Source organism: Camelus bactrianus, chromosome 23 (assembly GCF_048773025.1).
Source record: "Camelus bactrianus isolate YW-2024 breed Bactrian camel chromosome 23, ASM4877302v1, whole genome shotgun sequence".
NCBI classification, from domain to species: Eukaryota; Metazoa; Chordata; class Mammalia; order Artiodactyla; family Camelidae; genus Camelus; species Camelus bactrianus.
In genome coordinates, this window is record NC_133561.1 from 16,416,052 (window position 1) to 16,443,497 (window position 27,446).

The window sequence follows — 27,446 nt, forward strand, 5'->3', positions numbered from 1 at the left end:
AGCTGAAGTCATCCATTTTACATCTGAACTAGTTTGTAATCTTTTTAAAAGTACACTATCATCTGTATCCACTGTCAAACCACATAATCCACAGTGTGCTCTCACAGAATTGAGGCTCCTATTTCTCTTCTCTATCCTGCTCAAATTTCACCATCAAGTTGAGAAATTTCCTTGCAGAATATACTTTATTTATAAATAAGCAAAAAATGTCAATCACTCAACTTTTAAAAAGTCTGTTTGCTTAAGTTATACCCTTCTACAGCCAAAACATAATTAGGAATACCATCTCCGATTGTATTTATTTCCTTGTGGCAAAATTTCAAGGGACTATTACTTATTATCTATGACCCAGACATGTATAATTATTAGTATTGTTTCAAACTGTCATCTTGTTTTTTCTTCTAATACTGGGCCTCTCTCCCTCGAGTTGTATTTTTCTTTCATATTATATTTTGAAAGTAAATCCAAGTGCCATGTCATTTCTGCTGTACTCCATGATGTCATATGTGTTCTACTCTGTAATATCTACTTAAACTATATATTTTCCCCTTTCCAGATGTAAATATCCTGCTTGAGTGATCAGGTTAAGGTTTCTGCCAGACATTTTCTTTCTGGATTTCAGAAGATGTAGTTTCTCCCATGCCAGGAACTTATCATTCTAATTAAGAAACTATTTTTCAGAAAACCACTATCAAATCAAGGCTGAGTTAACATGCCTCCCACAGTATTCAGAACTTCAATGTCATTGGCTTTCCTTTCCACACTTTACAGGTTTTTTCTGGCCACATCATTGTTTTCCACGTGAATCAAAAAAATTTGTTAACATTTGTTAAGTGGAGTACAGGGTACCGGATGGTGAGCCACAGTTTAACAAAGACCACAAGAGAATTTGAAATAGGGAAGTTGATTACTCACAGGTCCTGGAGGAGGAAAACACGCCTTGAAGGGGACACATGGGAAGTCAAGGCAGAGTTCAGAGAGAGACAAGCAGGACCTGGGGCACATGCCTTTATTAGAGTCTGTGGGTGTAGTGCTTTGGGGCTCCCAGACTAGGGCCAGATTGGTCATTTCAAACTCAAAGAAAAGTTTTGGTAAATTCCACGGGGGTCTTATCTAAGGGGTACATAAAGGGTAAGGAGCTGGGAGGCGGGGGAGACTGTTGATCACAAGTGCTGTTGGGAAGTCACATCAGAACTTACATTGCTTGTAATTCTGTTGGTTGCTATCTAAGGAATGTGCTTGCATGAGGGGACTAGAGTCAGTTTAAGGCCCCCTGCGGGCTGCATAGCCAAACAAAATGGATGCTGAGGCAGCAGTACCATGGAGTAACTTAGCTAAACTCTCAACAAGTAGGTAATAATCAGAATATATAATGAAGCTTTGTCAGTTCTCCATCATGTCTTAGGTGAGACAGGAAAGCAGCTAGCCCTACGTCACCTCTTTTAGCCTCTACTGGAGACAGTCCACAAGTTCTTTGCCCTTCCTTACCTGAGCTGAAATACCAGGAACCTGTGAGTGTCTGAGGACTATCTCAAGGAGTCAAAAATGCTAATGATGCTTTTTTTAAAGAAAGCTTGGATTTATTCTCAAAACCAAAATGTTCATACTTTTTAAAATAACTCTTCTGTAGTTTCTTTCACTGCTGCTTCTCCTATGTTACCTTCCCGTTCAATTTGGAGTCCTTTATAGAGATAAACTTGGTTAAATTAAGATAGTCTTTCGGCCATGTGATCTCTAGTTTGTGTAGTGTTCAAGCACAAAAGTCGACATACCGAGAACTGCGGTAATCTGCTTAAAGCAAAGTCCCTGCTCAACTCATTATTGTATCCACTCATCCCATACCTCTTGCCCCAGTGCCTAACACAGGTGTTTAGCATTCCATCAGTACCAAATGTATGTTTCTCTAGTGTTTGAATAAATTAATGGATAAATGAAACTTATTTTGACTCAGGAAAAAAAATGGTTTTGATGGGTTTGAATTAAGAGAAGTTTGTTTTTTAAGTTAACCTCAGTTCTCCTTAAATACTATTACTTTCTCAATCTGATGTGTTTAGAGTAGAATATGAATATATGAATAATTTACCCATTCCTGGTATGTCTCACCAAAGGAGTCATTTTTGGAAGATTTGAACAGCATTATCAATTTGGGGAAAATACCTGACTTGTTTGAAAATGAGGAGCTGGACTCGATTGCACTCAGGATTAGATCTGTTGCTGAACAGTCTGGTTATGTTGATAATAGGCAAGCTTTACTTTCATTCTTCCAAAAGGTACTTTTTTGTGGATTAGCTTTATCAAATTGTCATGTTAAATTAAGGTAGAACATGTTTATAATTCTGTCCATGATTTTCAATAGATTGCTTGATACTCAAAGATATTATCACTTTGTTCAAATTGAACCCTTTGATTTAAAAGGCACTTTGACTCACTGAGGCTGCTTTCAATAATGTGGTTTTATCATAAAGTGACATATGGAAATGAGGAAAGAATCTGCCCCATGGCCAATCCTTCCAAGTGAGAAACAGCAACAACACAGCTAGGTCACAGGCAGACTTCATAGAAACTAGCAGTAGCCTAGGACTGCAAGATTGCATAGGATTTACTGTAGCTTAGCTAAAATCATTCAGCTATAGAAGTTTATTAATATCTCCCTGGTGCTCTACCCATAACATTGGTCTTGTTTCTCTTTGTCTCTTTCAGTGTTAATTCATCTATTTCTCACTTTGAGTTTCTGTGGTTGTTAAATGCACACCACCCCAGAGGAGAGAGTTAAATAGTCAAACCCATTGCCATCTGATACAAGGTTCCCTGCTGAACAGAACCCTAGCACCAGACCCCCTCATAAAAGGTGGTTTATACAAGGAATATTCTGGAGTCCAGTGCCTCCCCTATTTAGTTCATCCTGCTGAAGCCAAGAGAGTGGGGTCCTGCAGACCAGAACCTGGCTGCTTTCCTCAGAAGAGCTCTGTGGAGCTTCTAGTTTCCCTTAGAAGGATTTCAGTTATGGCAGGCATGCAATGTACAGTTGGTCAGTCTTTAGTCTACTCATTAAGGGAAAAAATAGGAACAAATTTTAAATGAAATTTTCAGTACAGTATTTTCTTTGAAGCAGTGGATTACATTTTAACAACTTATGTTTTTATTAATTTTTAGAGAATATATAAAAATCTTCATATTTTTATGACCATGAGTCCTGCAAGACCTAACTTTAACCAAAATTGTAGAGTATATCCTTCTATGATTAGCACCTGCACAATCGATTGGTATGAGAAGTGGCCAGAAGAGGCTCTCCTGATTGTAGCCAACTCTTTCTTAAGAGAAAAGGTGGATTTTGATAACAGAGAGGTAAATACAACTTCTTTTAAAAATCTAATGCAAGTGAAGATTTCAATTTATTATAGAATCTAATGATATCATGTCTATGAACAGCAGTGAACCCGAGGTGGGCAAAAATAGGCATCTCTAGGCAAAATTATGAAATGTCAAGTGTTTGTCTTGACTCTTTATCAATTCCCTATCCCTTATGCCCCCTAACTTACCCTATTTCAGAGATGCCCAGATTCCTCACTGCTTGGATCTCTTCCCTATTCTGCCCTCAGAGTGGACAGCAGATTTCCATGAAGGTAAACAACCTCAATTTTGCATACCAGGTGCTCTGGTAAGGATGCTGCAGCCTTCTGTGTACTTCTTGTAAGTTTCTCTGGCTTGGCTACAACGGCAAGACTACAAAGAAATGAGAGCACAAGCCATTCACAAAATTAGCTCAGAATTTATGAGCCACAAGTCAGTAAGAATCTAGAGTGATTCAGCTGAAGATCCTGCGGGGTGTTGGCAAAAGAAGTTATAAATTCATGGAGGCCTGAGATTCAGTGTGGGACACAGAAAGGGGCTTGCAACCTTGCCTGTCCAAGTGTTCAAGGAAAGCAAAGGCCAAGAAGGGTAGATTCAGGGCGGAACCAGAAAGAAAATGCAGCTGGGTTAAAAGTGACCAGATAATTAGCTAGGCTTGGTGGATCAGAGTGGGTAATCAAAACTAGATTATGTCTAAATCGGAATTCTCTCTTTCTACTCTAATTTTGTCCACCTATGTATCTATCTATACAGTCATCCCTCAATACTAGTGGGGAATAGGTTCCAGCCCTCTCTCCTCATCTCCACAGATACAAAAATCAGCTCAATTTGGTATATGAAATGGTATAGTATTTGCATATACATTACGTACATCCTCCCATATACCTTAAATCATCTCTAGATTACTTATACATCTAATGTAAGTGCTATGTAAATAGTTGCCAGCATAAGCGAAATTCAGGTTTTGCTTTTTGGAACTTTCTGGAATTTAAAAAAAATATTTTCTGTGGTTGTTTGAATCTGTGGATGCAGAACCCATGGATACAGAGGACTGACTATATATCCTTTAAGCCTTTACATTTTTCTAGCATTATTTAACTCAAGGAAGTTGAGAATCTTGCTATCAATACCCTACTTTAAAGGAAGGAAGACAGGAGATGGAGAAAACACCATAAACCTTGGCCACTGATGATGGTGCCCTAATTCCTTGGATAACTGTAGCAGAAATGAGGGAAAAGCCTAGTCTGAGTCAGACATGTCATTAATCATTGATTTTGTTGTCTTTTCCACCCTAACACCATCCTAACCACTACAACCCGTATGTTCTTGGTCCCATCCATCCAGAGCATTTTTCTACGTCTCCACATGTCAGAAATGATAAACTATTTCAAGTTTTCACAGTGTTCAATTTCTTTGGCATGCATGTATATTTCGATTGCTTTCTCTTAATTCTTAGAAATCATTATTTTTCAGAACTTAATAGAAAAACTTGCCCCAACATGTGTCCAAATCCACAAAAGTATAAAAGACTTGAGCACAAAATACTTTAAAAAAACGGGAAGGCAGTATTATATCACTCCCAGTAACTACCTGCGATTCATGGATACATTTGCCCACATTTTGAAGTCCCGAGGGAAGGAAATGCAAAGGAAGAGGTAAGACTTTGAGACCAAATTGGAAATATGTTATGCTACATTTGTGCTTTTACTTGTAAAAAAAACCACAAATACAAAATAGCCCAAATTTGCCTTTTCAGTGGGAAAGAGGCAAAAGCTGCAGAAGACTTTGAAAGAAGTAAGGTGTATGGTTCCCCTGTGGTCATTCTAAGGCAGCCCCCAGAAAGGCAAAGCTGACGTATTCAGCCAGCGAAGAAGCACTGAGCCGTTAGATTCAGACATAGACAATGAAAGCAAGAGTCGCCACAGGTGCCACTCTCCGTGTCCCTTATCCCATGGGACAACACCAAACTAAAAGGAGCCAGGCGACTACAGCACAGAGAGTGAGACACCTGTTGCTCAGGAGTCCGTGTCATGCTGCAGCTCAGCAGTTTTGGAGCCTCCACCTGGACCTGGGAAGGCAGGAGAGGAAATATGAAGCAGAAAGGCTCACACCTAATCAGAACCCAGCAGACCCCGAGAAAGTTTCATGACTCTAAACATGAGTCCTTTGTCAGATAGACTACAGATACTATATTGCAGTTGGTATCTTGTCTTTTCATCTTCTTAACAGGATCTTTCACAGAGAAAAGGGTCCTAATTTTGATAAAAAGTCCAATTTATGAATTTTTTTCTTTTATGAATTATGCTTTTCTTGTCTAAGAAGAAACCCCTAGAGCCTAAAGATTTTCTCCTATGTTTTCTTCTTTAAGTATCATGGTTTTTACCTTTTACATTTAATTCTATGGTCCATTTTGAGTTAATTTTTGTATAAGATGTGACGGTTAGGTCGAGGTTCATCTCATATAACCAATGCCCCTGCACCATTTGTTGAAAACTTTTCCTTCCTTTATTGCTTTTGCACCTTTGTCAAAATTTGGTTGACTGTACTTGTGTGGGTTTATTTCTGGGTTCTCTCTCTGCTCCATCAATTTATGTATCTATCCTTCTGCCAGTACCACATAGTCTTGACTACTGCTGCTATGTAATCAGTCTTATAATTAGGTAGAGTAATTCCACCCACTTTATTCTTCTCTTTCCAAATTGTTTTAATTACCCAAGTTCATTTGCCTTTCCATATACATTTTAGAATAAACATATCTATATACCTACAAAAAAAAATCTTACTGAGATTTTGACAGGAATTTCGTTAAATCTATAAATCAGTTGGGGGGAATGGACGTCTTTATCATGTTGTCTTCCAATCCATGATCACAGTATATCTTGTTTGGCTAATATTTTGTTACATCTGCATGTTCTTAATACTTTTTTTTCCCTTCAGGAATCGTTTCTATGTGGGCCTATCCAAGATCCTGGAAGCAACCACTCTAGTTACAGATATGCAGGAAGAGCTCTTGATTCTTGGCCCTCAAATAGAACAAAAAACAAAGGTGTGTTTGGTTTGGAATCTCTTTTAAAGATTTTATAGTTTATTATAGAACAATGTTTGAAAGCAAAAACTCTTGATACTTGACAAATGGGTTAGAATTCCAGCTTGATTACCGTGCAGCTGGGTAACCTCTCTGAGTCTCAATTTTCTTATCTGTAAAATCAGGGAAAAAAATAGTAACAATAACAGCAAGTAGTAACATCATTATATTTTAATAATTAAACGTCACAATAGGTATATAACTAAGTGCAAGAGCTCATATAAAAAATTCTAGTTATTAGTTAAATTCATCTGAAATGTGCTGTGGTAACTTGCTGTCTGCCAAGGATTCTAAAAATCATTACTTATCATTCTTTATGTATATTATATGAAATGATATTTATTGTAGTCATTCTTAGGAGTCTATTAAACAAATTTCAAGCTGATTTTGACAAAGTCTATGATAATGAAATAAGCTATTTGAGTTTCTCTTTATAAAAAGATATGTCTCTTAAAATTTATTCTAAGAGGAATTATTTGGTTTATTAGGAAAAAGAAACCCTAATGGAAAAACTACAGAAAGATTCACAAGTAGTTGAGAAAGTTCAGATGCTTGTTAAACAGGATGAAGAAATTATGGCAGAAGAAGTAAGAATTGTGGAAGAATATGCTCAGGTAAGATTAAAATATAGTCAATAAAAATCTTCGAGAGATTTGCAAAATTGTTTCCTACCCCCAGAATTTAAAGATCAGGCTCTTAAATATATCGTGCCCTAACTTTGCATATTTTTTATTTTTTTATTTTTAAATTTTTATCCCAGCAAATATTTATTGAGTACTTACTACATGCAAGGCACTATTAAATGTAAACAAGGAGTACAAAGACACAGGCTCCCTGTCCTTGCGAAATTTTAGTAATAGACAGATAGTCTGGTACTTCTGGTTACAGTGGCCTCCAAGAGCAACATCTATAGGAAATGAAGCACCTTCTAGGGACTATTTAGTTTGTGTCACTTCTCTCATTGCCTGAATAATCCTCTCTTCTTAAACTGGCAAATCCCTTTCTGTACTCTCCAGTCAGAATTCCAGTGGGAACCAACCTCATGTGGCAAATTACTGAATGTTCGACCCTGGTCTGATGAACAGCTACCCCTGCTCAGAGAAGGCGGAGTTTCATGTCTTCCACATGCAAAGATTTTTAATCAAGCACCTCTATCATTTATTGAGCTAAAACCTTCAATATTTATTTATAAGTTATATACATGAGCTACTATCATTAGCTAATACTATGAACATTTATTATAAATGATAGTGGTTGTTAATACATATTTCAAATAGTCCTCTAGATAATTAAAAAATTTTTTGCCTGGTTTCTTGTGAGATCTGACTAGATCATTATTTAAAGCAAAGCTGAAGAAGAGTTCATACCGGGGATAAGAGAACTATCAGCCTGCCTTTTTCACACTGTCCACTTGAACTCCCAGTATTGGCATTATCTCCAATCCAAGGTTTCTTTCAGAAACCTTTTTGAGCTACCTGTCTATATTTTAAGGGTTAATTTACTTCAAGCTAGATAATGTAATAGGTAAATCCCCCTACTTGGACACAAGTAAGCAGCAGGGCTTCTGAATGCGCTGAGCATTTAGGAAATGGGGAAGCCTTCACAGCCAACCCTTCCAACTTGTGGGACGTCCCCTCTTCCCTCAGGATGCCACATGAGTCTCACTGTGAGTGACCCATAACCTCTGTTAGGCCAACCAAATGAAGGTGCCACTGTTAGCTAGTATATTAAGTATGAGTACAGTTTAATTTCAGTCTTTAATTTTTTAGGCCAAAAGAAAATGGATATAGAGGAATTAACAGGGTTTTTTTTGTTTTTTTTTTTTTTTGACTTGCCACAAAGAAACCCATCTGACCTCAGAAGCAAATTCAGGTTTTATAGGACCTGAAGCTTATACAATTTTGAGGCTGTATTTTTTTCAAAGAATATAAATTACTAGTTCACCACCATTAGAAATGAAAGTGAATATTTATTTAAAATAAGTTAAAAATCAAATAAAATACAAATTTTAAAAGCTGACAATTATGACAAACATCACAAAATCTAGAGAAATGACATAATGATGTTTAGTCATTAACTGCCTTAACACATCCCATAATACTTTTTTTCCTGTATTTTTTCGCTGCATACTCTGTGATCTCTTCTTCATATGATAATGATTTTGTAATGTAATTTCCTATAGAATCTACAGCATAGTTGATAAAATGTGTTTTTCATTTTTTATAGTTTAGGAAAGTTTCTTTCAGCTTCATCACTCATCATTGATAATTGATGAATCTTTTTAGTATTGCTATCAAATTTGGTATAAGCAGAATGGCATTTCAAGATTCCTTGTGCAGTGATTAATTTTAAATACTGTTTGAATTGAGAAATTCATTAACCAATTTTCCATCGATGTCTTTATTAATAGAGTTGTTTTCTGATATCTATAGTTTTATTAATGTCACTATTTCTTACAAACTCAGAGTCTTGAATTTTTCCAGTGATTATATGATACATTCTTCTTCATTAATTGGATTATTAAACAGAACAAGAGCCAGATCATTATTTCTATCCTAAATTTATTTTTAACTCTTAATAAATTACTGCTCTTGGTATGATCTGAAATTTTTTAGTACATTTTGCTTCTCAATATCAGAAGGATTTCTATTAATCTTTTTTTCGTTGAAGTAGAGTCAGTTTACAATGTTTTGTCAGTTTCTGGTGTACAGCATAATGTTTCAGTCATACATATACATACACATTTCTTTTCATATTCTTTTTCTTTATAGGTTCTACAAGATACTGAATATAGTTCCCTGTACTATACAGTAAAAACTTGTTTATCTATTTTATATATAATAGTTAGTATCTGCAAATCTCAAACTCCCAATTTATACCTTCCCACACCCTTTCTATTGATTTTAACGATGACTTTTATTTAACATTCCACAAGTTTTTGTTGTAATTTTTATTTGTAAATAAAAGTTAACAATTATAAATAAGGCACCTTTCACATACAACTATATAAGGAATCTGTAATTTCTCACTTACTTCATTGAGACATTCTAAAACATCTTTCCAAATGCAATAATTATTACCTAAAAGCCCAGGAATTCTGATTCATTCCTGTTGCAAAACTCCCATCCAAAAAAAGGGAAAATATAGTAGGGTTAGAATAGTAGAATATGCTGCATTATCAAATATATTCATGAAAGAGGGAACTTCCATTTTGAGTAAGTGTCAGTGAGGATCTACTTACAATTTTATTCATCTGCTAAATAGAAGGATTTTCCACAGACTAGATCCTGGTGCTGAGCACTATAGTACAAGTTTATATTATAGTATGACCTCTGCCCGTGCACCTTAATGTCACATCACTAGGAAAGTTGGAACAATAGACAACAGAAGTATTTCTAGAAGTCATTCCTATTTGAGATAGCTTCCAATAACTTAATTACACCGATAAGTGACTTAAGCAATATAAATATAATTCCCAACTCAACTTCTTAGCCCGATCCCAAAAATGTCCACAACCATTCCAGCACCAACTGTCATGATAGAATACCTAACAAAGACTGAGTCAAAGTGTAAAGAGAAATTGGTCTTAATCTGATTGCAGTTAAAATGTCTTACTTTTGCTAGTCTTACAAAAATGTATGACCCAGCAGATATATTTTTGCAGAGCTCCTTCCAGGACCATGGAAGGCGCCTGTGCAACTGAAGGGCTCTGGAGCTTAAGCTTCATTAGCTTTACTACTGTACACCTTTAACCGGACCATTCCTCAAAAAGGCATTGTTACAACTACACTGAGTCTAATACAGAAGGCAGAAGCCACTCAGTGTTTTTGCTTCTCACAGATAATTTCTCATCAGGGGTTGCATAATACACTACATTTAGGACAATAACACACATTTCTAACAGTAGAAGCATGTGTGTACATTCCTAAGTCATGCAGATGCATAGCTTATAGACATTGCAAAAATGTCAAATTACATTTTCCAAGTTCAAAATATAAAAAATTAAGCATGCAACTATTTTCATTCATATGGATTTACGAGCTTAAAACTTTATTGCAGAAAACTGCCAGTGAATTAAACAGTGTGCTGCCAGCTCTAGACAAGGCAGTCATGGCTCTAAATGCCCTGGATAAAGCTGATGTTTCTGAATTAAGGTGAGTAATTTACCTAAGTTTCTTTTGAGTTGGACAAGCTCAAAATAAAGGAAAAATACATGGTAAAATTTATTTAAGTCTATATTCCATTTTTAGATTAAGCCACTTTTACCTATCTTGGTTACTTTAAATTTTGCATTATGTGTTTTATATTCTGTATCTTATCAGTGTTATGTCATCAACTATAAGGCGCATCAGAATTTTATATACCCTTAAGAAAGAAAAAAATACTCCCAAGTAAACTATATGATGTGCCCTTGGTTATAATTAAATCCCAGTATCAGAGATGTAAAAATGTGTATCTTAAAATCGATCAAATATTGAATTGCCTAAACTGTAAAGAAAATGCACAGAAATTATAGAAACACCTGAACTGCTGTTCGAAAATTAAGAGGACAATGTTTACAACACTGCTGCGTATGCCAGTGTAGCTATAGGACATTTGGGATCTGTAGGAACACAGGACATCTGATACTGCAAGTGTTGGCCACTGCCACCAGGTGTCACTGTGAGGAGCATGTCCCATCATGCCCTTTCCCAAACCCAACTTTCCAAATGTAGAAGGAAAAGAGATTATAGAGAAATTCATAAGAAAATACAAGAAGACATGAAATACTTTCAGTTACAAGAATCAGAACCTGATGGTTCTAATTTGAATCTTTGGGTGAGGTAATTTTTAACTTGAGCTCTCCAACTCAACAAACAAAGAGAATTTGCCTATTACACCTTGGGTTGTGTTGAGTTTCCCACTATTTAAAGAAAGTAGTATTTCAACAAAAGATGCTAAAATACAAAGTGAATCTACCATGATATTTATAACACATTATTAACTCTGAGGATAAGAACAGAATATGGCAAAAAGGGGGTTTTGGTTTGGTTTTTTTTTTTTTAACCAGTGTACTTTTATGGAGAAGAACAGAGAATATCTCAATGTTGAAGTTATTCTACCTAAAGCTGAAAAACAAATGCACAGAGAGAAACAAACAAGAGGAAGGGAGAGGATTCTTAACTCCCTATTCTCTTTTTTACCTCATTCATATCTATTCAGTCTTATGCATTCATTTATTCATTCATTCAGCAAATATACTGAGGGCACACTGTGTGCCAGGCTCCATGATCAGTGCTAAGGTTACAACAGGTAACAGTTGGGGAAGGCATCTCTGATGAGGTGACACTGAAGCAGAGAACTGGATGAAGTTTGGATTTGAACTAGGAAAGTATCCAGAGGAAAAGTGTTTGAAGCAGAAGAAACAGAAAGCACAAAAGTCTTAAGGCAGAAATGTGTTGAACTGCAGATGGACCAGGATGGCTGAGGCTCAGTGAACAAGAGGGAGTGCTGGAGGGATGACATCTGAGAAGTAGCAAGGCCAGCCTTCCCAGACATAGCCTCTCTGTACCTCGTGACTTTGTTCCACAAGTTCGATTCTCTTAGTTTTTCTCTGGCAGAGATTCTCAAGAGAGAGATGAGCTCAAATTCCCTCTAGTCTAATTTCTGAGGGACAGTATATTTCAGTGGTTAAGCACATGGGCTCTGGTACTAAGCTTCCTGGGAGTCCTGGCACTGCTTATATAGCCTCTCTGTGCCTCAACTTCCCTTTCATGCAACAGGGATAATAACAAATGTCAGAAGGATTGGAATGAGTTCAAACATGTAAAATGTTCAGAATAGTCTGGCATAAGGCAAGTGCTCCAAAAAGGTTACTTTAATGCTAAGTGTTTTCTCTGATCAAGCAGGCCCCTTCCCCTGCCCTAGTAGTACAAAGGCTAAAGAAAACTAGTCTAGTCCTTGAATTCCTTGCATACACTTTGTTTGTATAAGATTCTCTCTTGTGTTGTTGCTAATGTGCATTTCACTTCACTTCAAAATGCCAGATAAATGAAATTCCTTACAATATGATCTTTGTTTCTGTTCTTAGGTAGGACATGCAGCAGAGACATCTAGCAGATACACTGTTTTTTCAGTCTTTTAATCCAGTCTTTTTCCTAGCTGCTGTTTCTGTCATCTTGCCTCATGACATTACAATTCTTTGCCAATTTGCACATTAGCCACTAGAAAAAGAAAGAAGATGGTAGAAAATGCAGATTGGAGTACACCAGTAAGGGGCAAATACAGAGCACTTCTTTGCAGTAATGGAGGACGTTAAAGCAGATTTCCACTAGGTCTCACTTTAAGTCAAATATTTGTTTCTGGAGAGGAGCACATAAATTGAACTGCAGTCAGTTGAATCCTATTTTCCTTTTAATTAACATCAAATTTCATAGATAATACATTTCATCTTAATTTGATTGTATTCCCATCCTACTTGCTTTTAAAGAGTCAAACCTGGGGCAAAATTGAAGAACAGTTTGTTTAAGGGGTTCTCATTTCTCCTCTGTGAACCTTGCCTCTCTTTCCCTAGTTCCTCTGTTGTTATCTTTCTCATTATTTCAATAAAGCCAGACTGATAATCTCAGAAAAGCAACCTGATAAATTTGTTCAAAATAAGACGTTAATAATTTAATTAGTTAGCCCTCTTGAAAAATATCTTCACTTTAAAAGTAGACTGTTAACTACAACAAATATTAATCCAAGCAGGAGATCTCTAATGATGAAAGGCAGGGGCAGGGGGGCCTTCTTCGTAACCCCTGTAGATAATGACATACATGAAAGTTGACTTTTTTGCCTTCCTTTTTTTGAGAAGTTTATATGATTTTCATCTGGGGGAGACTCATTACCCTGGATGGAAATATCCCTTTTGTTCCTAGTCCCCATTGGCTGTTGCACAGCAACCACCACCCCAGTGGCATTTCATTAAAACTTTCTCATAAATGTTATTCTGACCTCTGGCTTCCCAAAGTGTCAGCTTCTCATCAATTGTGCAGTAGCTTGTCAGCTGATTAGGACGTAGCTGAGTGGCAGCTTCCTGTGTTCCAATAATCACATTATTAATAACCTGAGAGACAAAGCCTTATCTACTCTCCTTCCCCCAGTGCTCTTGGATCTGTGTTCTTTATGGTAGGAAATTTTGATCAGGATGAAGAAAAATCAGAAGATGTGTCTAAGAGGAGTTGCACCTTACGGCACACCTCAAGTTACAAGAATAGGGCTGACTACCAGCTACCCCCCAACACACACGCATACAGTGTCTCTGTCAAGTAATCATCAATAAATCAACACTATGATGAAACAGGAGGGTTCCTACTCTAAAGAACTCTGCAGCAAATACTTTTATAATGAAAAGAACTAACCTCAAACTCAGAAGTTCTACATATTTAAGTTTTATGCATTTCATCATCCTAAAGCAAAGGTACCTATGTATTAAAGATACTCAAATTTTTGTAGATACTCAAGTAATGAAGTAGCTATATGTTGGCAAATAATTCTCCTTACCAAAATACTTGTTAAAATTCTATGTGTATTGTCTTCTGAGATAGTTTACAGGGTGCATTTGATTTCAATTGTTAAGTTGATTAGATTTTTACCATCTGTTATAGAGTATATACACAACCTCCTTTCCTTGTACTGACTGTCATGAATGCAGTTTGTATTCTTCTGCAAAAGAAACCCAGCTGGGCTACAGCAAAGTTACTTCTTTCAGAAACTAGTTTCCTAAAAAAACTGATTAACCTTGACAAGGACAGCATACCTGAGAAGGTAAAAGTTAATCTACAACTAATGCATAATTGATACATTCTACATTTATAATCTATAGGAGTCAGATAGAAGTATTAAAATTGGAGTTTTGTGTTAGAGCTAGAAAACAATGCTAAGAGTTAAAAGATCAGAGAGCAAGCTGTATATCCAAATATATAAGTTCTCCTGGAAGTGACAAGGAAAAGTAATGTGTCACCAAAATCTGATAAATGTCATATCTCAGAATCTCTTTATATAATGAGAATAGAAGAAGCTAATAGTGGGAGAAAGGCTTCCTGGATGGATTGCATTACTCTATGAAAGTGCAATGTGTGAATAAAGGCTTCTGTGATTTTTTTTATTGATAGATAACTGACATACAACATTATATTCATTTCAAGTGTACAACATACTGATTTGATATTTGTATATGTTGCAATAATCACCACAATAAGTCTTTTTAACATCCATCACCACACAATTACAATATTTTTTTCTTGTGATAAGAACTTTTAAGATTTACTCTCTTAGAAACTTTCAGATATACAATACAATATTCATAACTATAGCCACCATGCTATACATTATATCCCCAGGGCTTATTTATTTTATAACTGGAAGTTTGTACCTTTTGACCACCTCCACTCATTTTCACTACCCCCAAATCCCTGCCTCTGGAGACCACCAATCTGTTCTCTGAATGTATGAGTTCAGTTTTGTTTTTGTTTTCTTTTTTTAACCTTTTTTAACCTTCCATGTTTAAGTGAGATCATACAGTATTTTGTCTTTCTCTGTCTGTCTTATTTCATTTAACATAATGCTCTCAAGGACCATTCAGGTTGTCACAAATGGAAGAATTTCCTTCTTTTTATGGCTGAGTAATATTTCCATTATGTATACACATATATATTTATATATACCACATTTTCTTTATCCATCCATTTAATGATTTAAGTTACTTCCATGTCTTGACTATTGAAAATAATGCTGCAGTGAACATGGGGATGCATATATCTTTTTGAGTTAGTGTTTTTGTATCCTTCAGGTAGACACCCAGAAGTGAAATTGCTGGATCATATGGTACTTCTATTTTTAATTGATTGAGGAGACCTTATACCGTTTTCCATAGTGGCTGCACCAATTTACATTTCCACTAACAGTGCACAAGGGTTCCACATCCTCACCAACACTAGTTATTTGCTTTCTTTTGATAATAGCCATTCTAACAGGTGATAATCTCGTTGTGGTTTTGATTTTCATTTCCCTGGTAAGTAGTGATGTTGAGCTTCTTTTTATGTACCGATTGGCCATCTGTATATCTTCTTTGAAAAAATGTCTATTCAGATCCTCTGCCCAATTTTCAGTCGGATTGGTTTTTGCATTTTTGGTTTTTTGGGGATTTTTTGCTGCTGGATTAGATGAGTTATTTATTTTGAATATTAACCCCTTATCACATGTATGGTTTGCAAATATTTTCTCCCATTTGGTAGGTTGCTGTTTCTTTTTGTTGATGCTTTCTTTTGCTGTGCAGCTTTTAGTTTGACATAGTCATACTTTATTTATTTTTACTTTTGTTGCCTTTGCTTTGTGTCAAATCCAAAATCACCACCAAGATTGATGTCAAGGAGCTTACTGCCTGTGTTCTATGAGTTTTATGGTTTTAGGTCTCAAGTCTTTAATCCATTTTGAGTTTGTGTATGGTGTCAGATAGTGGTTCAGTTTTATTTTTTTGTATGTGCCTGTCCAGTTTTCCCAACACCATTTATTGAAGAGACTATCCTTTCCCCATTGTTTATTCTTGGCTCTTTTGTCATAAATTGACCATATCTGCATGGGTTCATTTCTGGGCAGTCTATTCTGTCCCATTGATTTGTGTGTCTGTTTCTATATCAATACCATACTGTTTTGTTTACTGTAGCTTTGTAACATAGGTTGAAAACAGGAATTATAATGCCTCCTCTTATTAGAGCCATTTTATACCCAGGTATGTCTTTGATTCTACTATTAAAGAGTAGTTGAATATTTTTATATAAAATAAAATTTTATTCCAGTGTAGACTGGGAAAAACTTCAGATCAGTAATATTTCTTTCTCATGTACTACATGAACTGTATCCTCTCTAGGTTTTTATAAAGCTGAAAAAAATTTTAATGCTACGTGATTTCAACCCAAACAAGATTGCTCTAGTTTCTGTTGCTTGTTGCTCTATGTGCCAGTGGGTTATAGCTTTGAATAACTACCATGAAGTACAGAAGGTATGCTTTTTCCTCTTAAGTATCTATAACAATTTGGAAGTGACACATCATTGTCCCAGAAAAAAAAAATGTTTCATGCTCAAATGAACTTCTGTGGAAAGAATGCTTAATGAAAAACACTTTATTCGTACATATTATGTTAACTCACACAGATATCAAGTGCCTCTGTCAAATTCTTTAGTTTATGGCAACTATGCTGTTGTTTTATTTTTTGTTTTGATATTTCATCATATTAAACTACTTGTTTCCCTTGGTACACTAATTCTAGGAAAGTTTAAGAGTTGGCAGCTATAAATGTCTTTCAGACTTAAATGACATTTTTAACAGTAGACTTGACTTTTTAACGCTGAAATTTTGTGACATTCTTTTTAAGCTGGTGGGCCCTAAGCAAATCCAAGTGGCCGAAGCTCAAAATGTCCTAAAAATTGCACGACAAAGGTTGGCTGAAAAACAAAAAGGTTTACAGCTGGTAAGAAATGTTTTTACATGTTGAACTCTCAGCATCTTTATGAACTAGACAAAACCATCAGGAAAAAGCCATTATCTCAATGGAGTTTATCAGTTTAAGATAAAATGAAGATAATAATAAAGGTAGTGAAGAGATTGATTGTGATTAAGTAAATAATATAAATACTATATGTACAGATGTTAGTGCCTGCCACATAATAACACACTCAATAATGCTTATTATTATTATATCAATAATATATTAATTTACCATTTCACCAATTTCTCCCAGATGTTTATAGCTTCAGTTTACCAAAGACTTCCTCAGTATCAACCTATGTTTTAAAAAGCTGCTTAACTTGCTTATGTTAATTACTCTGTTGCTTTGTAAAGTCATGACTTTTCCTTCAATGTCTGGATTTTAAATTAAAATAGAGTATCATTATGAGAACTAGAACTTGAATTGAGATCGTTAATCCCTATCCCCTACATAGCTCACATACACTTTGACAGTGGGTGAGGTGACATACTTCAGAGACGGCAATCTAGCTGACACGTTCAGCCCACTGACAACTTCCGTTTGGCCTATACACATCTTTCCTCCCATCCCTTACATTTTGATGTAGTTACCAACATTTCAATATCTGAGAAAGTTACAAGATGCAAGATCAGTATATAAAAGTCAGTTGCACTTCTGTATACCAACAACAAACAAAAAAAGGAATTAAGGAAAACAGTCCCATTTACAATTGCATCAAGAAAAATAAAATATCTAGGAATAAATCTAATTAAGGAGGTAAAAGATCTGTACATTGAAAACTATAAGACTGATGAGAGGAATGGAAGAAGACACAAATAAATGAAAAGATGGTCCATGATCATGATTGAAAGCATTAATAGTGTTAAAATGTCCATATTACCCAAAGCAATCTATAGATTGAATGTAATCCCTATCAAAACTCCAATGGCATTTTTCACAGAAATAGAACAAACCATCCTAAAATTTGGATCCACAACATTTGTTATCTTTTGTCTTCTTGATTATAGTCATCCTAACACATGTGAGGTGATACCTCATTATGGTTTTGTGTGATTTTCATTTCCCTGATAATTAGTGATATTGATCATCTTTTCACGTGTATATTAGCCTTTTGTATGTCTTCTTTGGAAAAATGTCTGTTTAATTCTTCTGCCTTTTCATTTTGTTAATCATTTCTATTGCTGTGCAGAAGCTTTTAAGTTTGATGTAGTACCATTTGTTGATTTTTGCTTTTGTTGTTTGTGATTTGGTACCATATCCAAAAAAAAAAATTGCCAAGACCAATGTTGAGGAACTTCTTGCCCACATTTTTTTCTAGGAGTTTTACAGCACCAGTTTTATGGTATTTTTTATTCATTTTGAGTTAATTTTTGTGAATAGTGGGAGATAAAGGTCCAATTTCATTGTTATGTGGTTTATTCAGTTTTGCCAACACTATTTATTGAAGAGACTACCTTTTCCCCGTTGATTGTTCTTGGCTCCCTTGTTGAATATTAGATGACTGTATATAAAGGAGTTTAATTCTGAGCCCTCTATTCTGTTCCACTGTCTATTTTATGCCCGTATCATACTGTTATTATTAGTATATAGAAATGCAGTTGATTGCTGTATGTTGATTTTTTTTATCTTGTGACTTTACTGAAATTGTTGATTAGTTCCAGCAGTTTTTTGGTTGAGTCGTTGAGATTTTCTATGTACAAAACCATATCATCTGCAAATAGTGACAGTTTTACTTTGTCCTTTCTGATTTGGATGCCTTTTGCTTCTTTGTCTTGCCACATTGATCTAGCTAGGACTTCCAGTACTATATTGAATAAGAGTGGTGAGAGTAGGCATCCTTATCTTGTTCCTGATCTTAGAGGAAGTTTTCAGTTATTCTCCTTTGAGTATAATGTTAACTATGGGGTTTTAATATACGGTTTTTATTATATTAAGGTATGTTCTGTCTATACCCAAACTGTTGAGAGTTTTTAATCATGAAAGGATGTTGCTTTTCTGCTTCTTTTGAGACTATCATGGGGTTTTTAACACTCATTCTAATAATGTGATGTAATACATTTATTTGAATTGTATATGTGAAACCATTCTTGCATCTCAGGGATATATCCCACTTGGTCATGGTGTATTATCCTTTTAATGTGTTCTTGAATTCAGTTTGCTAATATTTTATTGAGAATTTTTACATCTATATTCATCAGGGATATTAATCTGTAGTTTTTTTCCTTCAGGTCAGTTATTTTATTGTTCTGTTCTTTGGAACATACTCCTGTTTCTTCATTTTCCTTGACTCTCTCTGTTGGTTTCTGGGCACTTGATGGAACAGTCATCCCTCCCTATCTTGACAGAGTCTTGTATAGGAGATGAACCTTATCTTTCAGCCCAGCCTGAGCTCTCAAACTGTTGTGATTGTTCAGTTGTCTTCTTTGTTCTTAATGACTCCCAGTATTTGGAGTGTGCCAAGACCTGTCAGTGTCCCAAAGGAATGCATATCAGTCAGCACCTAGATGCAGGCAGAAGATTTTTAAAGTATGCAAATAGACCTCTTTCAGTGAAAGACTGAAAGATGAGCATTTCTGTCTGATCCCTCTGCACTGAGCCCTGGGGGGATAACCAGTTAAGAACTGTTTCTTTGTTTGCTATAGTCTTTTGGGGCTGAAGAACACAAACCCCACTGGCCACCAGAGCCAGGTGCTCAAGGAGTGCATCATCTGGGCTGCAGCCACAAAGAATGGAGCTACATTCTTAAGTACGCGTCTTTAGTAGACGTGCACTTAAGCTCCTTCCAGGAAGACAGCAGTGACCTGGACTGGGCCAGAAGGAAAATGTGGAGATGACACCCACTGGCCCCCCTGCTTTCTGGGAAGGATCACAGTCCACCCCTTAATGTGTGCTAAGTTAGAAACCTGGCCCTCAGGCAGCAACCTCTTTCAAATAAGCCTCTTTCTGGGAAAGACTGAAAGGGCATTTCTATCTGCTCCCTCTGCACTGAGCCCTGGAGGGATAGCCAGTTAAAATTGTTTGTTTGTATAGTCTGGTGTGTCTCACGGCCCACAAGCCCTGTTGACTTTCAGAGCTAGGTGTTTGGGAGGCCTGTTCTTCAAGTGAAAATTTTAAAAGTTGGGTTTCTAGGTGTTGGGTCCAAACCCTTTGCTCCACAGGGAGAAGCTGGGAATTGTGGTTTACATCCTGTTAAGTATGTCACTGTGCTGGGGGCATGTTATTGTGAGTGTACCTCAGGCCTTCCTATCTATCTTGATGTGGGTGTTTTCTCATTTGCCCAGCTATGTAGGAGTTTCTGAATTTCCTCATCTGGTTTCTGACTTTATTTCAGAGGAAACTGCTTAGTACATAGGTGTAGATTTGATGTGTCCACAGGAGGAGGTCCATTCAGGAGCCTCCTCTGTCACCATCTTGGCCCGAAATTCTCTTTGTACTTATTTGTGATGATTGACATTGTTGATTTTGGTACAGAATCAGTTCTCCTGATGTCCATGATTTTTGTGTGTTTTTAGTACTTTTTTTTCATTTATCTATCAAATATTGCTCATTTTTTTAAATTAAATTGGTAGAGGAAAGAAAGAAACTGTACATTCCTGTCAGAACCTTACTCATACTCCACATTCCCTTCCAGCTCTCAACCACAGGCTTCTTAAGAAGTTTCTAATATTTTAACTCATTGAACTCAAACAAGTACATTTTAAATGTATATTTTTATACTTAATATTTTTAAATTGAGTGTAGTAGTTAACTCCATTGTTTTTAAGCTCTTTGTTGAGGTTTTTTGCTTATTCATCTATGCACTGTCTCCCATTTAAAAAATAGGTTTCTTGTTCACGTGGGTCCTAATACTAAAAAGTTTCTGGAAAAAATCTCAGGAACTTTGGGGAAATAAATAATGCCAGAACTTATATTTCATTAAAGATGTTACCTTGAGGGAACACAGTTCCTGTCATATGATAGAAATTTCATGTGTTTAGTTGAATCAGTAAACTCTACACTTTAATATTTAAATATCTCACTGGGTCATGAGTAGCAAAGGAAGAGTTACAAGCAGAGGATGAGCAAGCAAACAAAAATAGCACTATATATGAAAGAGTAAAGGACTGAATAATTATTATGAGTGAAAGAGGAATAAATAATAAATCATTAAAATAAGCATGCCAAAAGTAGATAATGTGTATATATTTTTTAAAAAATAGGTATTTTCACTAGAATAACGTACTAAAAGTAGGAGGAGAAATTATAAATCACAAAGTATATTCAATAAGTACAATTTTATGTATACAGTTACATAAACATATCATGTTCAAGTTTCCATGCTAAAGTGTCTTCAAAGGTTTTGAAAAGACACAAAAATCTTCCAAAAATATAAACAACAGTAAAAGGAAAATAAAACTATAAGCCACAACCCAAGAGATAATATCAGGCAATTTATAATAAACAGTAGATCAGTGTTGATTTGACAAGATTGAGACTTCACAATAGCTGGAAGTTGATAAAGATTTTAAAGAATGCCTAGGATTTACATCCATTTAAGGGCAAAGTCCAGGCATAAGGGAAGGATATAAGCCAAATCCCAGAGGCAAGAAAATTTAAGGAATGTTTAGGAGATATGGAATAAACCAATCTACTTGAAGTATAATATTGAAAAGGAGATGAAATTGGGAAGGGAGGTTGAGGTCAGATTGTAGAGGTTTTTATTGATAGGGCCAAAACATTGGACTGTCTCCTTGGGCAATCATTTCTATAAGAATTCACCAAATGTTTTTGAGCAAGGGTGTTATCAAGAGACGTGGTAATTTAAGAAAGCTATTTCATCAGCTCTTCATGAAAATATATTTTCTAATGACAGCCTAGGGATAGTTTAATAGTCATTTCATACTACCAGCCTAACTTCAAAACCTCATTAGTTCCTATGGGCTGGTCAGTGTATCTGAGATGTAAAAGTTCAATCATTTTCTTAAGAGAAAGAACCTGGATATGATATAAAATTGTGTGAAAATGAATCAGAGAATGATGAATCCTCAAATACTAAGAGTGTTAAGAAAGCCTATTGGAGAAGAGGACATTTTGAAAACAAACTTCAATTTCAAGGAATCATTCATTTAATTATTACAATGTACATTTTCATTGGTAATATAGTTTATCTTTCCAGGAGGATTTTCCAGGAGGTGAAATGAATGGTTATACACTATATTTGCATAAGTGACAGATAAACTCTTTAGGCAAAAAAGGAGTAAGAATTTGTCTTAATAACGCATTGTCTTTCAGGTTGAAGAACATCTGCTGCTTTTACAAGCAGCCTACAAAGATATTGTTGCTGAAAAAGAACAATTAGCATGTCGAAGACAACTGGCCACCAGGCGCTTGAAGTGTGCATCTATCTTACTGACTGCCCTGGAAGATGAGAAGGCAAGACTTTCTTTAGTTCTATATCTCTGTCATTAATTTCTACTGGGCTTGACAAGCCCAAGGTGTTATTTTCGCTGAAGGCTATATCATATACCTTTTAAAACTATCTTAGTCTGTTTTTTGTTGAGATCCGTAGTCCTATTCAGACAAAAATAAAGGAGTCCTGGTTAGTAGTCTTAAAACAGGGGTAACAGACTAATAAGATCAAAGGTTATTTTCTCTTGTTTCTAAGACATCAACACACTTTTGTCTGATGAGGCCCAGAATAAACCTGCCTGTGAGTTTTCCTTTTCTAGCAGGAACAACCTAAAGGGAGGGCATGTCATTAGGAAGGAAGGAGAAAATTTTATTTTGTTCTGTCAATCTTCTGACCTCTTTTAGCTCATCTTTTTATTTCTCTTCTAATTCATCTGCCTTCTCTATACTTGAATCCCTAGTGAGCTGACTAGAATCTTGGTTTAGATGATAAAGGATGTTACAAAATTCTCAAGATAATTTTAACTTAGTTTAATTGTTTAAATAAATACATGTCACCAGAAGACTCCTACAGGGCAGGGAGAAGGAGATTATGAAATGAGACCAATCAGAGGGAGATCACAGGCCTCGAAAGATGATGGATGTCCCTAAGAGCCAAGTGTATGCTGAGAGGCAGTAGAGCATGAGCATTACCTTAGATTTTAAGCTTCCAGAACAGAAGGTTCTTGCTCAACATGCTTTATTTCTTGACCAATCAAGCACATACATGGTCTCAGAAGGAGTCTATACAGCTGAAGAACATGGGTTTAGATCCCAGCTACACTCCTCAGAAGCTTTGTGAACTTGAGCATGCTGCTTAACTTCCCTAAATTTCAACGTCCCAATCTTCAAATAAAGTCAACGAATTTTACTTAATATGATATTGAAAGCATCAAATTAGATTTTTGAAGTAAAATGTCTTTCAGATAAGTAAGGATTCAATAAATATTGGTCATTATTATTATCTTTGAGCACCATTAATGATACATTACAATGAATTGATTTTTTTTAATTATCCTGCTTTATTACACAAAGGGTTTGAAATAGCTATCAATCTTAGTAAATATGACACAATCACAAATCCAAGATAGGACTCATGTTCTTCTCAGACAAGTTTGTTTTTAATATTATACATTATTAATTTTAATATAACTACAGCATGAGAACAGTAACAGTAACAGCACTGATAGAGTTCATGTGGAGCCCATTAAAATCCAAAATGCCTCAAAGTAGTATATTTTATATTAAATAGCAATAACTTTTTTACTTTTAACATTTAGAGTCGATGGCAAGAAACAATTGATCAAATAGACAACAAATTGGAAGGAATTTTGGGTGACATACTTATTTCAGCAGCATGCATTGTCTACAGTGGAATATTAACAGCAGAATTTCGTCAATTGATTGTGAATAAATGGGAGAATCTTTGCACAGCAAATAACATTTCTTTGTCTTCTAAGTTTTCTTTAATTGAAGTCATGGCACAAAAGCATGAGGTAGTAACATATTTCTGTTATCCAGTTAAGTGGTTATTATTGTTGATTTGGATTTTGGGTGTGTGTGCATTTTTCAGCTTGAATCATTTCCCTAATTTATTTCATAAGTAAAAACAGAAGTTTGTTCCAGGCCTTAAATTTTTTTAATTATAGTCCTAATGCCTCAGTTACATCTCCTATTTCTCATCCTCTAGGGAAAAGCCACAAAATAACCTATTTCTCATTACAACGAGAAATCCTACTACCCTGTTGCAATTAATTTTGCCATTTTCTCTCCCTAAAACTCCTTTAATTAATAAAATTGTTGAACTTATCAGATCATAGGTATTATTCTTAGAAGGAGCCAAAAATATGAAACTTGAATTTATCAATTTATCAATAAATATTTATTATCTATCATGTGCATTCTGCGCTGATGTTGAGAAGATAAAAAAGAAAACACCATTTTTTTTCATCTCCAGAGAATAATTGTAGATTGGTTTTACAGCTGATAACTTAAGCTGACTATCCAAACTACAGACTCTCAGAAACAAGCGCTGGCTTTTCATTTTCATAATGCTAATAACCATTTAAACCCAACTATATCAGTAATTACATTAGATGTAATTGGACTAAATGGTCCTATCTAAGATTGTACAACTATATAAAAGTGTAAACCAAAGCACAAAACAGAAACCATATTTTATTTAGAAAGGACATGTCTAGAACATAAAGAGAGATTGCCAGTAAAGAAAAGCAGCAGGAAATTTGCCAAAGATTGCCAAAAAAGGACAAAATAGACTTTGAGGAAGAAATGATTACTAGAATTAAATAAGCTTGTGTCACAATAAGAATTGTTTTAGTTCTCAAGACTATTGTAACAATGCTAAATCTGTATCTAGTAACATAACTTCAAGTAATTTAAAGCAGACATTAAAAGAGCTAGATAAAAATGGACAAAACTATAATCATAATGAAAGATTTAAAACACTATTTCTGTAACTCACAGATAACACAAAAAACGGTAATATAATAGAGCAGATTTAGACAACATAAATAGCAAATGGATTTAACAGGCTAATAGAACACTGCAGCCTACACCTATAGCTTACATTCTACTCAAACACATATAGAACACTGCCAAAATTGACCATCAAATGGACCACAAAGATAGTTTCAACAAATGTCAATGGACTTAAATTATACAGAGTATGTTATCTGACCAAAATGCAATTAAGCTAGGAGTCAATAATTAAAAGTTTCTTTGAAAATCCCTGTGTTTCTGGAAATTAGGACATATACTTTCAAACTAACTATAGGTCAAAGAAGAAATCAGAATTGAATATATTAATCATTGATGAACGTTTTTCCTTTGAGACTGGAAATGTGGCAAAGGCATAGCTACTGTCTTCACTTGTATTTAACACTGTACTGGAGAGCCTAGCCACTACAGTAAGGCAAGAAAAAGAAATAAAAGATATCCAGATTGGAAAGGAAGAGGTGAAACTGTCACTATTTGCAGATGACATGATACTCTATAAAGAGAACCCTTGATTCTCCACACAAAAACTACTAGAACTAATAAATGAATTCAGCAATGTAGCAGAATAGCACATTAATATATAGAAACCTGTTGCATTCCTATATGCTAATAATGAAATATCAGAAAGCTAAAGTAGTGGCAGGAAAAGCAGCCCCTTCTGGCATTTTTTGTTTCTATCTTTGATGTCATTTAAATTGCAAATTTCAATTGAAATATTTTTCCAGTGTTTTTGGAATGCAAATTGTTTCAGCTTAACACTGTAACATGGTATCTATTGTTTTAAAAACCATAATTAGGAAGAGGGTATATCTGAGTGGTACGGTGCGTGCCTAGCATGCACAAGTTCCTGGGTTCAGTCCCCAGTACCTCCAATTAAATAAATAAGTAAGTAAAAACACAAATTACCTCCCCTCCAAAAAAGTATGATAATTAAAGTGACTGGCATATAAATTTCATTTAGTTCTATCTCACTACAGATTTTTTTTTGCCTTTTTTAAAATATTGAGACATAATTGTTATATTGTGTAAGTTTAAGATGTACAATGTGTTGATTTGACCACCATGGCATTAGCTAACATATCCACCATGTCACATAATGATCATTTCTTTATCATGGTGAAGACCTTTAAGATTAGTCTCTTAATAACTTTGAAGTATGTAATACAATATTGTTGACTAGAATCACAAGACTGTTCATTAGATCTCTGACATTTTTTTGAGTTAAAGTAGATTTACTTAGAGAGGTGTACACTCCATAGACAGATGCCATCTCTGAAGTCAAGGGAGAGAGCAACCTAGATCTCCAACATTTATTCATCTTCTAACTGCAAGTTTGTAACCTTTGACCAACATTTGCCCAGTTCTCCCACTCCTCCATCCACATCTTTAAACAGAGACCCAAATAAAGCACCTCAACCATGAAAAAGAAAGAAAAAGAAAAACGTATTCAAAATATTAGCAGTTGTGGTTATTGTAGAGGAATTGTGACTTTTTTCTTTTTTATTTCTATGTTTATCATGCGTTATTTTATAACTTAAAAAATAAAAAGAATAAATGTTAAAGTGAAAGTATAAAAACAATCCTGTTTAAAACTACATAAAAAAATAAAGTACCTAGGAATAAATTTAACCAAGGAGGTGAAAGACTTATACTCTGAAAACTATGAAACATTGATAAAGGAAATTGAAGGTGACTCAAAGAAGTAGAAAGATATCCTGTGCTCTTGTATTGGAAGAATTAATATTGTTTAAATGGCCATACTGCCCAAAGCGATCTATAGATTTAATGTGATCTCTATCAATTTACCCATGACAGTTTTCACAGAAGTAGAATTTTAAAACTTAAATGGAACCACAAAAGATCCAGAATTGCCAAAACAATCATGAGAAAAAAAGAACAAAGCTGGAGGTATAACCTTTTCAGACTTCAAACTATACTATAAAGCTGCAGAAAGCAAAATAGCATATTGGCACAAAAATAGACATATAGATCAGTAGAACAGAATAGAGAGCTTAGAAATAAACCCTCACACCTATGGTCATTTAATCAATGACAAAGGAGGCAAGAAAATACAATGGAGAAAAGACTATCTTCAGCAAGTGGTGTTGGGAAAAGTGGACAGCTACATGTAAATCAGTGAAATTAGAACATTCCCTCACACCATATACAAAAATAAACTCAAAATGGTTGAAGACATGGTATCATAAAACTCCTAGAAGAGAGTATAGGCAAAACATTCTTTGACATAAATCATAGCAATATTTTCTTACATCAGTCTCCTAAGGCAAAAGACAGAAAAGCAAAAATAACTGACATAATCAAAGGTTAAAAGATTTTACACAGCAAAGGAAATCATCAACAAATCAAGAAGACAACCTACAGAATGGGAGAAGATATTTGCAAATGAGGCAGCCAACAAGGGATTAATATCCAAAATATATTAAACAGCTCATACAACTCAGTATTGAAAAAACCAATAGCCCAATCAAAAACTAGGCAGGAGACATTTTTCCAAAGAACACATACAAATGATTAACAGGCACATGAAAAGATGCTCA

The 27,446-nt window shown here is 35.1% G+C and overlaps 1 protein-coding gene across 1 annotated transcript in view; it reads left to right on the top strand.

Annotated features, from left to right (window-relative positions):
• DNAH14 (dynein axonemal heavy chain 14) overlaps nucleotides 1-27,446 on the top strand; it is a 259,076-nt gene that overhangs the window by 165,222 nt on the left and 66,408 nt on the right. Inside the window, exons 56-66 of the mRNA XM_074351453.1 lie at nucleotides 2,109-2,270; nucleotides 3,154-3,345; nucleotides 4,825-5,006; nucleotides 6,289-6,397; nucleotides 6,925-7,050; nucleotides 10,496-10,590; nucleotides 14,065-14,224; nucleotides 16,326-16,457; nucleotides 16,831-16,926; nucleotides 22,216-22,356; nucleotides 23,652-23,867. Coding sequence (XP_074207554.1) covers nucleotides 2,109-2,270; nucleotides 3,154-3,345; nucleotides 4,825-5,006; nucleotides 6,289-6,397; nucleotides 6,925-7,050; nucleotides 10,496-10,590; nucleotides 14,065-14,224; nucleotides 16,326-16,457; nucleotides 16,831-16,926; nucleotides 22,216-22,356; nucleotides 23,652-23,867 — 1,611 coding nt within the window. The remainder of the gene's footprint in view (nucleotides 1-2,108; nucleotides 2,271-3,153; nucleotides 3,346-4,824; nucleotides 5,007-6,288; nucleotides 6,398-6,924; nucleotides 7,051-10,495; nucleotides 10,591-14,064; nucleotides 14,225-16,325; nucleotides 16,458-16,830; nucleotides 16,927-22,215; nucleotides 22,357-23,651; nucleotides 23,868-27,446) is intronic.